The sequence below is a fragment of the Typopeltis vanoorti genome, chromosome 19 (assembly GCF_054136105.1).
Source record: "Typopeltis vanoorti isolate ZY-2024b chromosome 19, IOZ_Tvanoo_1.0, whole genome shotgun sequence".
NCBI classification, from domain to species: domain Eukaryota; kingdom Metazoa; phylum Arthropoda; class Arachnida; order Uropygi; family Thelyphonidae; genus Typopeltis; species Typopeltis vanoorti.
In genome coordinates this window covers 11,538,776-11,553,102 of record NC_143567.1, presented here as the reverse complement: position 1 = coordinate 11,553,102, position 14,327 = coordinate 11,538,776, and the positions used below count along the sequence as shown (strand labels likewise).

Here is a 14,327-nt window from a genome sequence, read left to right as displayed (position 1 = left end):
ACAACTGGGCTACTTGTATATAGAGGCTAATGACTTCACATCAGTTGCCTTAGTATCCCATAATGCAAGACACATATCCTTACAAACATATGTAATAGCATGCATTATGGGAAGGTGCCACTACCCAGACTGGTTTTGACCTTTATTGACATCTCCTCAGTGGGATACGGACCCAGAAGAGATACTAAGGTTGAAGTAATGCAAGTCATATTTCCCATATACAATTGGACTATTGCTGTTGAATTATATATCAATGATACAGAGAGTGATCTGAGGGAAAATATTCATTTGTTTGCTGATGTGGAGATTCTGCAAAATCTCCATATCAACCGATAGTTCTAAACAACTTCCTACACAACTGGTAGTTTGGCAAAAGATAATAGTAGCAAATAATGTGACAAAATGCACGCCCATGCATTTTAGGTTTAAGACACTGCAAGCTATGTTATACTGAAGGAACTGCAAGAAACTCTTGAGGCTAGGAATTTGGCAGTGACTGTTGAACAGAAGTTTAGAGGATATAATGCAAAAATTGGTAAAGAACATCTTCTGGCAGGGATAAGGAGGTTAAGGAAGCCCCCCTTGATAAGGTTTTGATACAACCACATCTGGCTACTGTTCAGATTTGGTTACTAGGGTGTTCTGGGGATGTGGTGAAGAAGATAGATTCAGAGGTGAGCGAACAAAGTGGTGAATCTGTGGATCCTACAGGAGACCTACAGTTTGGCTGATATGCTGAAAGGGGAGAGGGATATGAGAGAAATATAAGTTAGTCAAGGTTTTTTTTTTTTTTTCAGCAAATGCCAAAGAAATTTTCCAGTACATGGGAAGGGTGAAAACAACAGGACATCATACAAAAAATGTGAGTGAATTGAGTTGCTAGAGATGGTTTTCAACAAATGAATTTAAGGAGAGGTAGAATGCATTATGTATATAATGGTTAGTATAAGTCTTCTGACAATTAGTGGGACTCAATGCCTGTGTAATAATAATATTGATTTTTTTTTTTTTATCTTTGAAACCTTTAAATGTTTGAAGGTTTCTTCCCCATCAGAATCCTATACAAATATAATTAGCACATTTTCAAGTAAGGAGGGTAATTTTAGTGATGAGAAGGCAAATAGTTTGCTGGTCTATAATAAAGTAAAAAAATAGAAAAACAGCAAATAATAATTGATATAAATAACAATACATAAAAAAAAATAAAACAAGAACTCAGATTCTTGTTGGCATGAAAGGATAATAATAAATATCCAAATTATTTTGCAACTAGTAGGGAATTTTTTTAGATACGTGGCCAGTAGGAGGAGAAATGACTGTGGAAGAATGGTATTGTGGGATAAAAATGGGAATAGAGTGAACTGATGCAGATGACATAGTGGAATTGTTCAATGAACACTTTATTGGAGTATTTCATCCTGGAGGAGTCAGTTTTAATGCTAGAGGGATTGGGCAGGTTTGAGGTTTAGAGGTACAGGAGGAGAGTGTGTTTCAAATATTGAGTACTCTGGATGTCAGTAAAGCTGTGGGACTGGATGGTATTTCACCACGAGTTTTGAGAGAATGTGCTAGGGAACTGACAGTGCCTTTGACCTGGCTTTTCAATGAAAGTCTGGCTGCGGGAAAGGTGCCCATGGAATGGAAGGAAGGTAAGATAGTGCCATTGCATAAGGGCAGTAGCAGACTGGAAGTGTCTAATTATAGGCCAGTTTGTGTGTCATCAATAGTTAGTAAGATCTTGGAGAAAGTAATGAAGGACTGTATACAGCATTGGGAAGGTAATGTTATCTGTCAGAGTCAACATGGATTTGTGAAGGGGGCACTCTTGTTTTAGCAATATGCTAGTCTTTTATGATAAAGTTACAGGAGCATTAGATGAGAGAAAGGCATATACTACCATTTTCTTAGACTTAGCGAAGGCATTTGACAGGGTGCCACATGATAAGCTGATATTTAAGTTGCAGCACATGGGTCTGGATGTCAGATTGGTCAACTGGATTCAGAATTGTCTGTCCGATAGGTATCAGAGAGTTGTGTATGGTGGGGCAATTTCAAGGAAGCAGAGGGTTACAAGTGGGGGTCCCACAGGGCTCAGTACTAGGACCTATATTGTTTAACCTTTATATCAATGACATTGTCAGTGGATTGCAAGGGGATATTCAGTTGTTTGCGGATGATGCGAAGCTGAGAAGGATTATTAGTAATAGTGCAGATGCGGCAGCACTGCAAGAGGATTTGAATAAGCTAGATAGATGGGCAAATGAATGGGGTGTCTGTTTAATGCAGCAAAATATAAGGTCTTGAGGTTTGGGAAACATCGATGGGACACTGCATACTCTATGGGAGGAGTTATACTGGAGGAAGTAGGGGAGACAAGAGATCCAGGGTTGATGATTGATAGAAACCTATAATAATGAGAAAGACGCTGACCTGCAGAGATAAAACATTTATTATTCTGTTGTATAAGACCCTGATCAGATCACACTTAGACTATTGTTCTCAGATTTGGTCCCCAGGATTTGAAGGGGATAAATTAACTGTGGAAAGGGTACAAAGGTGGATAACAAAGATGTTTCAGGACTGTACAATGCTAGTTATGAGGATCGGCTGAGGGAATGTGGACTGCAGAGTTTGGTGGATAGAAGAAGGAGAGGTGATATGATCGAGACTTTTAAACTGTTGAGAGGTGGTTACAGGGTTGACACTGGGGAGTTCTTTCGCTTGGTTGAACAGTGGGAAGGAGTGATGACAAGAGGCCATCTCTGGAAGTTACGGAAGGAGTCTGTGAGCAAGAGGGTGAGGAGTGGTTTCTGGAGTGGTGAGAGCAAGAACGGTCAATGAGTTTAAGGAGTGGTATGACAGATTTTGTGTTTCTTAGGAAGGACCTCCCATGATGAGTCTTTTGACTCCATGGAGGCCTTATTAATAATAATACTTCACAAAAGAATATTTGCCGTTGAAGCTCAAAGTCTGAAAGCAGTTTAGAGCTTATAAAACTACAGCCTGCAGTATGAAAGATTCCTTGGTATTGCACATTTTGAAAAAGATGATAAACTACTACTCAAGAAGAGAGCATAACAATGCCAAGGCAGCTCTCATACTGAAGGTTGTATTTTGCTTGTTTTTATTATTATATCTTTAAACCATTTTTCTGATACTAGGATGAACCTTTCAGCCTCTACTCTTCAGTTATGAAGAGCTATGGGACATTTATAAATAACCAACAGATTCTAATTATAAATATTCAATTATGTCTACTGTAACTTCAGCAATCCTTTCATTTCCAATGTGTTAATTTTCATTTTTCTTTTCATGTGTTTCCTTGTGACATGAAGCATTTTGTGTCTGAAAGTACATACACAATTGTCCAGGATAGGTTGGTTGGTTTATGGTTTAATGGTGCAAGAACAGCAAAGCTGTGTATTCATTGTTGTTACCAAAAATCAATACAATAATTAACTACAGTGACAGAATCATGGCTGTAAGTATTCAAAATGAACCAGTAAATCTCAATATTATTAATGGTCTATGTGCCAACATCACAACATGAAGAAATAGAAGAAATTTATGAACAAATAGAAGAAATCTGGAACAGCTTTAAAGACAGAGATAATACAACAATAATGGGAGATTGTAATGCTATAGTGGGAGAAGAGGGCAATGATAATATTTCAGGAAGATTTGGTCTTGGATGTAGAAATGAAAGAGGAAGGCAATTAATAGAATTTTGTACACAAAAACAGTTAGTTATAGCAAATACATTATTTCAAGTTCCAAAAAGAAGAAGATACACCTAGAAAATGCCTGGCGATTCAAATAGATTATATATTGGTCAAGAAAAGATACAGAAACCAAATAAAAAATTGCCAAAGTTATCCATGTACCGACATAAGTAGTAACCATAACCTTGTCTTAATGAAAACAGAACTGAAACATAGGAAACAAATCAAAAGAGACAAACCAATAAGATGGAACCTTGAAAAATTAAAGAGTCAAGAAGTAAAGAGAAGATACCAAGATACAACTGACCATAACATCCCAGAAAACATAAATAGAGTAATATTGAAAAACCAATGGAATATGATCAAATATTCTATTACAAATGCATCAGATCAATTATTGAAAAAGAAAAGATTGAATAACAGATGAAATACTTGGCCTTATGGATCAAAGAAGAAAATATAAAAATGCTGTTTAAAGATGTGACCAAATACAAATATCTTAAAAATCAAATTACAAGAAAATGTAGACAAGTCAAAAAAGTATATCTGGAAAATCAATGTAATAACATAGATGAATTATTTAAAAAAGAAAACAGAGCCTATAAAGAAATTAACAAATTGACTTTCAAATTTAATAAGAATAGCAAAAACAATGCCATCAAAGATAAAAATGGAAAAGTACTCATAGAATTTGAGGATACATTAATGGAATGGATGAATTATCTTGAAAATCTCTATAAATAGCGATGAATTACATGTTGATATTGATATAGAAAATCAAAATGAAGATAATCTAGGACCCCCAATAATGTAAGAAGAATCTGATAAAGCACCATCAGAAATGAGTAAAGGAAAAAAAAGTCCAGGTGTAGACAATATTCCTACAGAACTACTACAAAATCTAGGGTGATGAGACAAAAACCTTACTCTATCAATTAATAGTCCAAATCTATAAAGAGGAGAAATACCAAAGAGGTTTATGAAATCAACTATAATACCAATATCAAAAAAAAAAAGAATAATGCTAATAAATGCAAATCAATTTAGAACAATAGCTTTAATCCCACATGTCAGCAAAATTCTGCTAAAAATTATTCAAAATAGAATTTATTCAAAAATGGATTGTCTACTGTAGGGTTTCCCAAAATGTGTTCTGTGGAAGGTGAATAAGTGGTCTGCGAGAAGTTTTCCTGGAATTGGTCATTTTAGTTTTCTAAGCATTTTGTGGATATATTCTGAGGAGAATAATATTCATGAATATGTCGAAAAGCTCAGACCCAGAACGCCTAATAACATCTGTGTAGCAAATGTTAGTGACCAAGCCATGTATTTTTAAACGTGGAAGTATTCATGAATTATCATTAATTTTTTACACATTGAAACCTTTCAACATTTGAGAAAGGGAATACCGCTGTTTATGACCGGTCATAAAAATTGTCTGCAAGTGGATTATAACAGTGGGCGGCATGTCCTCTGTTCTCAAAACTGAAGGAAATGACATCTGTTTAGCAAATGTCAGTGACCAAGCAGCATATTTTTAAACATGGAAATATTCATGAATTATCGTTAATTTTTCACACATCAAAATCTTTCAACAATCAGGAAAGATAATACTGCTGTTTATGACCGATCATAAAAATTGCCTGCAAGTCGATTACAATAATGGGTGGCGTATCCTCTGTTCTCAAAACTGAAAGAAATAACATCTGTCAAATGTTAGTGACCAATCAGCAAGGAAGTATAAAGAAAATTTTTCCACTAAAATTGAAGATCAAGGTAGTCTGTATCTGGTTCTCAAATCTAGTAATACCGAATACTTTCTTTGCAAGTTCATATTGTAGGGTGAAAGTTTCGAAACCATAGTGCTGTGATTTTTTAAAAGTAATAGGCCTGTAGATTTAAATTTTAACATGAATAAGAGACAAGGGACTTTGTTTAATTTTGGTATTAAGAAATCTCTTATTGAAGGTGTTTGTGATGCAACAGATAGTGAGTCATCCACCACCAGCCTACAAAGCAATCTTCAGGATGTACAAAAGGAGGGGAAAACTACCAGCACACAGGAGAAAAAGTCTGCATTTGCTCGTAGGTACTTATAATATTATAAGTTTTTGGTGATCAGAATGGGATATGTCATTAATTTAATGATGTTATGTTTAATTAATTATTAATTAACAATCAATTATTAATTTATAATAAAAAATCAGCTAAATTAACAATTAATTAATACATTACAAAATAATCAAGGTGTTCCGTGAAAATTTCAGGATTTGTGAAGTGTTCTGTCGTAGGAAAAGTTTGGGAAACGCTGGTCTACTGGATGAAGACCAATTTGGATTCAGAAAAATAAAGGAACAAAAGAGATAATACTCTGTGTAAGAACAATAATAGAGAGAAGACCAGACCTTGGTAAAAATACTTATATTTGCTTCCTTGATTTAGAAAAAGCATTTGATAAAGTAAACCAAAAAATACTCCTAAATTGCCTAACTAATATCAGTACAGACTTGAGGGACAGAAAAATAATTTATCAAATATATAAAAATCAAAATGGACATATTAAAATCGATGATAAGGAGAAAATAATAAATATAAGGATTGAAGTAAGACAAAGATGTATACTTTCACAACTTTTATTTAATTTATATATTGAAAATGCCATTCAGGAAACTAAAGATAAAATAAATAGCGACATAAAGATAAATGGTGAGCAAGTCGTGTTTGAGATTTGCCGATAACATAGCCCTTGTAGCAGAAAACAGAAGAACATTAAAAACAATACTAGAATTATTAAATAATAATCTTGAAAATATAAAATGAAAATCAACACAGACAAGACTAAAATTCTTGTTACAGGCAAAACCCTTATCAATATAGAACATATAGACATCAATGGGAAACAAATAAAACAAGTAAAATGCTTTAAGTATTTAGTAACAGAATGCTTTAAGTATTTAGTAACAGAAGATGGCAAAGCAAGAGAAGATATAAGGTCAAGAATAAACAATGCAAAAGCCCTTTAAGATGAAAAGCATTTTAACAGGAAACCTCAACCTACAATTGAAAAAAAAAATTAATAGAAACATTGATATGGAATATCACACTGTATGGATATGAAACCTGGATTCTAGGCAGAGAAGATGTAAGAAGATTGGAGGCTTTTGAAATGTGTGCTGGCACTGCATGAACAAAATAAAATGGAAAGAAAATCAAACAGGCCCTAAGAGAGATAAGTGAAACAAGAAGATCAATTAGATCACTCAAAATTAGAAGAGATAGGTGGTATGGGCATATTCTTTGGCATTCGACTTGTGAAAGGAATAACTGAAAGCAAAATAGAGGGAAAAAGAAGAAGGGGAAGACCAAGGAATAGCTTTGTTGACTAAGTCAAAGAAAGCACAGGCCTGAGGAGTTACCAAGAGATTAAGAAGAAAGCCAGTGATAGAATGGAATGGAGAAAATTGCTGCTGAGCTACCAGTCCCAAGGATGATGCAACTGATGATGACCAAAAAATCATAGCAACTTTTCTATGAAAATTCAAAGCATGCAGCTCTCAGCATGTCATAGAAACAGAGGTTCACCTGTGCTTCTCACATCTCCAAATACATTTTCTAGAGAGAAAGAGATTCTATACATAAATTGTCTAATGACAAGATGAAGTAACTAGCCTTATCAAGGTTTGTCAGTTTCCATTTTAGGTGTGCTTGATCTTCTAGAACATTATGTAGCAAACTCTATAGCCTTAGTTTCCATGGGAGTACTACTGCATACAAACATTATTGGAATGCTCAGGCTCAACTTATGTGTTGTGGTGACTGCCATGATTGGACACTATCCCATTAGAAATACAGTGTGGAGATGAATCATAATCATTCCATCTGTTTAGTGGGTGGAGGTTTTGTGATAGTGTGGGGATGCATTGCCTGGTTTAAACTTGGAACTTATTTGTTTTGCAGTTCCCAGAAAGATCAACAATGAATATTATATTATCACTATTTCATACAGTGTAGCAATTGGATAGAAATAGCCCAGTTGATTATCTGTTAAATGGAATGAAATGATCAAGACCAAATTTCTAGTGTTGCTGTGCTTAGTTCAAAATCAGAGTACATACACAGCACTGACATTTTATAGGCCTTGTAACCTATAGCATATACATGCGTAATTCATGCCACATATCTATAAAGTTAGTCATTAAGTACCACAAGAGATGAGACATCACAAAACTCGGCGTTGTATAAAAATCACTCACCATGATTACTAAATTTATATTTGGATTCCAATGACCCTGTCACTTTTCCAGTTTCATTGTTAGAAATTCCAACAGCATTCAGTTCAACACCAGTACTAGTTTTGGACTTACAATCAAGTTTCAATAGTGAATAAACTACAAAAGAAATGAAATAACACTTAATTAAAACTTATTTTCAGATGTGAAAACATCAGTTATTTTAATGATATTAAAATATTGATAGATATATGCAGAGTGTACCAAGACAATAATTAGCATCTTAAATTTTAATGATACTTGTTAAATGGACATGTTATATCTTTAAGCAATAAAATATAAAAGAGCTTAACAGCATATATATATATATATATATTACATAAAGCAAAATAACGGACATCGCAGTGAAGATTCACGATATATTTAAGCCAGTGGAAGTATATGACACCACTTAAGAAAGCATCCTGGTAGAATTTTTTGAGTTACATCATTTGAGTTATTTCTGTTTTTGTGGTTTCAGAATTATTATATGCCTGTATATATCATTCCCACATAAGAGACTGAAAAGTTTCTAACAAATAACTGCAATGAGTGAGAAGTGATATCAACAGATTGATATTTTTTTGAACAGTGGAGGTTGTAGTCAACTGTAAATGGATGCTCGGCTGCTAAACAGCACCCATGGAAACACGTGCAGAAAAAGACATCGGAGGGAAGTTGATATCTTGTGAGATAGTAGTTAGAGAGGGATCTTTTCTTCTTATTTTCTTGCCTACAAACATGGCACTGATTCGCTACTGTCATGTGACCTTTCGTGTGGATCAGATATTTAAAAAAGCTTGGCTGTTTTCTTCTGGATAGTGTCAAGAATTTGTAAAGAGGTATGTGGTGCACCACCCAAGATGTGAGAGAAATATTCCTTTCAATGATCTTGTTTTTTTGAAGCTGCAGATAATATATATAGGGTGTCCCAAAATTCACGCAAGTTTTAATTTTAGCGCCATTTGTGCAGTAAAGTGTTGCCAACGAGAAAAAAAAGACAGCGTGACAACTGACAGTTCAGGGTTATTAAAAATGGAGCACTACACAAAAGAACAACGCATTTTCATTGTTGAATTTTTTTAAAAATAATGAAGATTTGGCAGCTACAGTTCGCAAATTTCGTACAAAATATGGTCGGAATAGCGATTTAACTTCATCAACTGTGAAAAGATTAATTAAAAAATTCAAGGAAACTGGATCAATTTGTGATCATATACACTCTGGCCGTCCTTCAACACAAAACATCGAAGCAGTTCGCGACAGTGTTGCTGAGAGTTCAGGAACATCAATTCTTGAACTGATGTTCCTGAACTCTTCTTGAATTGGGCATTTCAAGAAGCTCTCTACAGCGTATTCTCATGAAAGATTTGCATCTTTATGCTTACAAAGTTCAATTGACTCAAGAACTGAAGCCTACTGACCACACACAGTGAAGAGAGTTCGTTGAATGGATTATGGAACAACAACAAATAGATGCTTATTTTTCGAACAAAGTCATTTTCAGCGATGAGGCTCATTTTCATCTTGATGGCTTCGTTAATCGACAAAATTGTCGCATTTGGGGATCAGAAAATCCATGAGTGATTGTTGAGAAACAAATGCATCCACAACGTGTCACTGTTTGGTGCGGATTTTGGGCTGGAGGCATCATCAGTCCATTCTTCTTCGAAAATGCGGCTGGTAAGGCAATAACAGTTAATGGTGCTCGCTATCGCGACACAATAATCCAGTTTTTTGTGCCTAAATTGCAAGATATGGATGTGGATGACATGTGGTTTCAACAAGACGGTGCCACATGCCATACAGCCCGAGAAACAATTCAATTACTACATGTGTCATTTCCTGGTCATGTAATTTCCCGTTTTGGTGATCAGAATTGGCTGCCCAGATCATGTGATTTAACATCGGACTTTTTTCCTTTGGGGTTTTTTGAAGTCTAAGGTTTATGCCAATGAGCCTACGACCACGCATGCCTTGAAGGAGGAAATTAAGTGCTGTATCAACGAAATTCAGCCACATTTATGCAAAACGGTCATGGAAAATTTCGACAAAAGAGTGCATATGTGCCAGCAAAGCCGTGGAGGCCATTCACCCGATATGCTATTCCATGCATAACCCTATACTTTATGAATCAATAAGAAATTACAACGAATTTGATAGAAAACACAGGTTTTTAATTTTTAATTAAAAACCTGTGTTTTCTATCAAAATTACTTCTTGCGTGAATTTTGGGACACCCTGTATATATATGTGCTTATACCAGGAAAGGCTAGGTAGTCTGAGAAGATAAATCTGTTGTTAACTGTTCAAAAGTTTTTTTTTTTTTTTTTTTTTTTTTTTTTTTACAAAAGACTAAAAGAACCAAATCTTGTTTTTGTAATCTCCTAATTGAAGGTGACTGACTAGGTTGTCATCATCTCAATGAATGATAGCAGAGATCACTGTTTAAGGAAGTAGTGTAAACTTTGAAGACTAAGACACTGCAAGGTGTTTCACATCAGTGAGAGGAAAAGAAAGTCATCAACAAAGCTGTGGATACAGAATTTGAGGTCAGTGAGAGCCCGGAGGAACACCTACATTAGTGGAAAAATATGAAGAGAAACCACCCTCTGTCGTTACATACAATGAAGGACCTAAGAAAAAACTAAAAGTGTGGACAACAGACTGAAAGATGGCAATTTGTGAAAAAGCCCCTGATGCTAAATCCTATTAATGTTCCATAGACATGTTTAGCTCAACAAATCTTTCCATGCCACATCTGAAGAAATAGGTGGCATAGGTGAGGGAAAGCTGCTATGGATCATAACTAGCAGAATTCATGGTAATCAGTGATTAGATATTTAAGTTAAATGTTGATGGCCTTCTCCACTACTGTAAATAACACCATAGAATCATACATCATGATATGGACTGGAAGTTTTTCCACTTGGTTACACTATAATTTAAATTTATATATATATAAATTAAAGATGAGCCTGTGTAGCTCAGTAGATGTGGCATTTGCACACCATGGCACTTGACCGCACAAAGGAAAACTTTTGTTTTGAATCTAGTCGTCGACTAGAGGAAATTTTTCTAAGCCTTTTTTCGAACAGTTCCTGAGTTAGTCAATCTCTGACAAGGGCAAGCGGGTTTTTTCTCCCCGAAATTTGGGTTTTACGTCCTGTAAACTCAAGAAAATTGACCGTAGAACCCACATTATTTCAAACATTAAATATATTGTGTTAGGTTTAGGGACCACGAGATGGCGGCACTTGTTGAGCCATCTCTCTTCACTGCGTGCCACTCATTTAGTGATAGCCTTGGGCCAGCTATCCCTGAGTGGCTGCCAGTGGAGATTGAACTGCCCAATCAGTCTCCAAAAAAAAGTCAGATAGGGCTAAATGGCCTTGCCTACTCCTGTATGGGAATAAAAAGTCGTTAGCTGATTTTTTTTTTAAATTAAAGATGCCAAGAAATTATATTCTTAGTTTAATCCTTTATCCAAGTGTAAGCAAACAAAGTTTGCACCTGAAGTAATTTCAGAACTTCGCAACTCATATATATAGAGGCTGACGACTTCACATCACTTGCCTTAGTATACCATAAAATGCAAAGCACATATCCTTACGGACATGTATAATGCTATGCATTATGGGAAAGGTCACTACCCAGACCGGTTTCGACCTTTATTGAGGTTTCATTAGTGGGAGCCAGACCCAGAAGTGATACCAAGATTGTAATAATGCAAGTCATATTTCCATATATGAGTAGCCAAAAAGGTGTCACACTTTATTACTAAATTTAATTTATAGTAAAACCAAGTGGAAAAACTTCCAACATTATCTCTAATCCAGAGTATTTTAATAATAAGATGCAACACCTTTTGGCTGCTTGTATATGGAAATATGACTGCTGCATTACTTCAACCTTGGTATCACACATCTGGATCTGGCTCCCACTGATGAGACCTCAATAAAGGTCAAAACTGATATTTGGGTAGTGATCCTTCACATAATGCATAGCATTATACATGTCCATAAGAATATGTGCTTGGCACTATGGGATACTAAGGCAAGCGATATGAAGCCATCAGCCCCTATATATGAGTTGCCCAGTCTTGAAATTATTTCAGCTGCAAATTTATTTGCTTACACTTGGATAAAGGATTAAACCAAGAATATAATTTCTTGGCATCTTTAATTTATCATGATATGGACTATTTCACTCCATGGGAGGATAGAGTAGATGCCATTTTACTGAATGTAATGGAATGAATGGAATATAATGGATGGATAAGATAAAGAACATGTGTTAGTTCAGAGTACATCTTTTTTTTTTGTGGGATACCATCAGTATTAGAAGAGCCTTTTTGGTATCAAGCTATTCAAGATTCTTCTTCGGTCTTTTTTGATGAAGCGCCATTGGAAACATGCAGAGAGCAATGTTCCACATAAGGGATTTCCTTGGTCATCCCTGCAGGAGAAGAATGATGCTAGATTATTTTATGTTTAGGTGATGTTGCAACAGTGCTATCTAGGTGAGAAAGAGGCAGGAGCATAGATGGTTATGCCCAATGTCCTACTGTCCCTTTGCAAGGGACCAGTAGGACACCTCTTGCACAACTGTAATTTGTTGTAAGAGATAACTTTTCTACATTTAGCTCTTTAAAAGTAACACTTAATTTTGTTAACGATTGTGTTGCAATGGTTGTAAGCTTTAGTGTACTCTGAGAATGAAGCCAAACTTTTACTCAAGCCACTTATTATATGCATAATTCCTAATGAGTAGGAGGGCAAGATAATTCCATTATACAAGGCTGGAGTTAAAATAGAAGAAACCAGTTATAGACCTAGCAGTATCTCTGCAGATTAAGGTGCTGGAGTGGCTAATTGTAGATAACAAATTGATGCTCTATTGAGCAGTAGTTCTTTACTGTGGGTCACAATCTTTCCAGGATCACAGCAAACATTGATAAACATGAGCAAATTAAACATTTATTATAGAACTATTGAAATTATTATACACTGCAACAGTTCGTTCTATATTTGTTTAATTTATAGTAGAAATAAACATCATGCTTATGTGACACTAGAGTATAAAAAAAGCCCAACTTAACAGTACCACTGGGGGGATTGCTAATAATTTTGTCTTATAAAAAGGTGTTGTGGATAAAAAAAGATTTTAAGAACCAGTGCTACAGAGGACGGCATAGCTTTGCTAAGGGCAGAGTTGCTTTAGCAATTTGAGCATGCTTTATAACAGTGACTGCACACTTGGACAAGGGGAATAGATATACTATAATACTTTTGGAGTTTGCCAAGGCATTGAAATAGGAAGCAGTTATTCTAAAAGGGAAAAAGATAGTAACTAGACTTATGACGTGCATAGAAGTGGCAGGTAGGAGAGAGTATTACATGAAGCTGCAAAGTCTAAGAAAAGGAGGAATAGGGAATAGTGAAGTACTGCAAGGAATGGTTGCCAGGATTCAGAGGAGATGAAGAGACAACTGAAAAGATCCAGCAGTGAATAACCAAGATGATGCTGGGCTTATGGAATTGTGCACTCGAGGCCAAACTGCAGTCCTGAAGTCCATACAGAAGGGAAAAGATATGATAGAAACATAAAAGATGGTGAGGGAATCTCACAGTAGGAAAATACAAGTGAGATTTTCCAGCTCATGGCACATTGGGAGAGAATGGAAAGAGAACTTGGGAGAACATGTTGAATGGCTTTAAGTTCAGTTGTGATAATATTACCACTTGAGAGCAATTCTTGGCAAATGCACTGTAGATAATTTTGTTTTGCCAAATTTTCATTAAACTGGTCCAAATGAAAAACAAATTTTATCAATTTCATCTATCCAAAGAAAAAATATGAATTTGAATTGTCTTGCAAATAAAATTGGAAATACATATAACTTTCATCAAGCATTAAATTTAGCTTATCTCCATACTCATACGACTAGATGTATTTTATGCTTATACAAATTTATGTTTTTTGCATGATTTATCAATAACAAATGTCAGTCATGTTGGCCACTTTTCACTATGTCTTCTAGATATAGTCTGCCCACTTTTCCACTACAAATGGTTCAAATGAAACCATTTAACAAACTATATCCAGTCAGTGTAGTATCATTTGAATATCATTCTGCCAATAAAAGAATAAAAGTTACCTGATTATCCCCACCCCAACTGTACATGACATCTATATATGTCCAGCTAAATTACAAATACGACTCTGTCAACCCATTGAATAACATGGATAAGAAGTACAATTTGGTCTCAATATTTCATCCACCTCGGCCAGAAGATAGGTTAAAACCAAAATTCAAATTGTTGTGTGCACACTG

At 35.3% G+C, this 14,327-nt stretch overlaps 1 protein-coding gene across 1 annotated transcript in view; it reads right to left on the bottom strand.

Moving 5' to 3' along the window:
- Positions 1-14,327, bottom strand: part of LOC150095853 (voltage-dependent anion-selective channel-like) — a 187,924-nt gene that overhangs the window by 122,275 nt on the left and 51,322 nt on the right. The window contains exon 3 of the mRNA XM_090408845.1: positions 7,976-8,110. Coding sequence (XP_090264971.1) covers positions 7,976-8,110 — 135 coding nt within the window. The remainder of the gene's footprint in view (positions 1-7,975; positions 8,111-14,327) is intronic.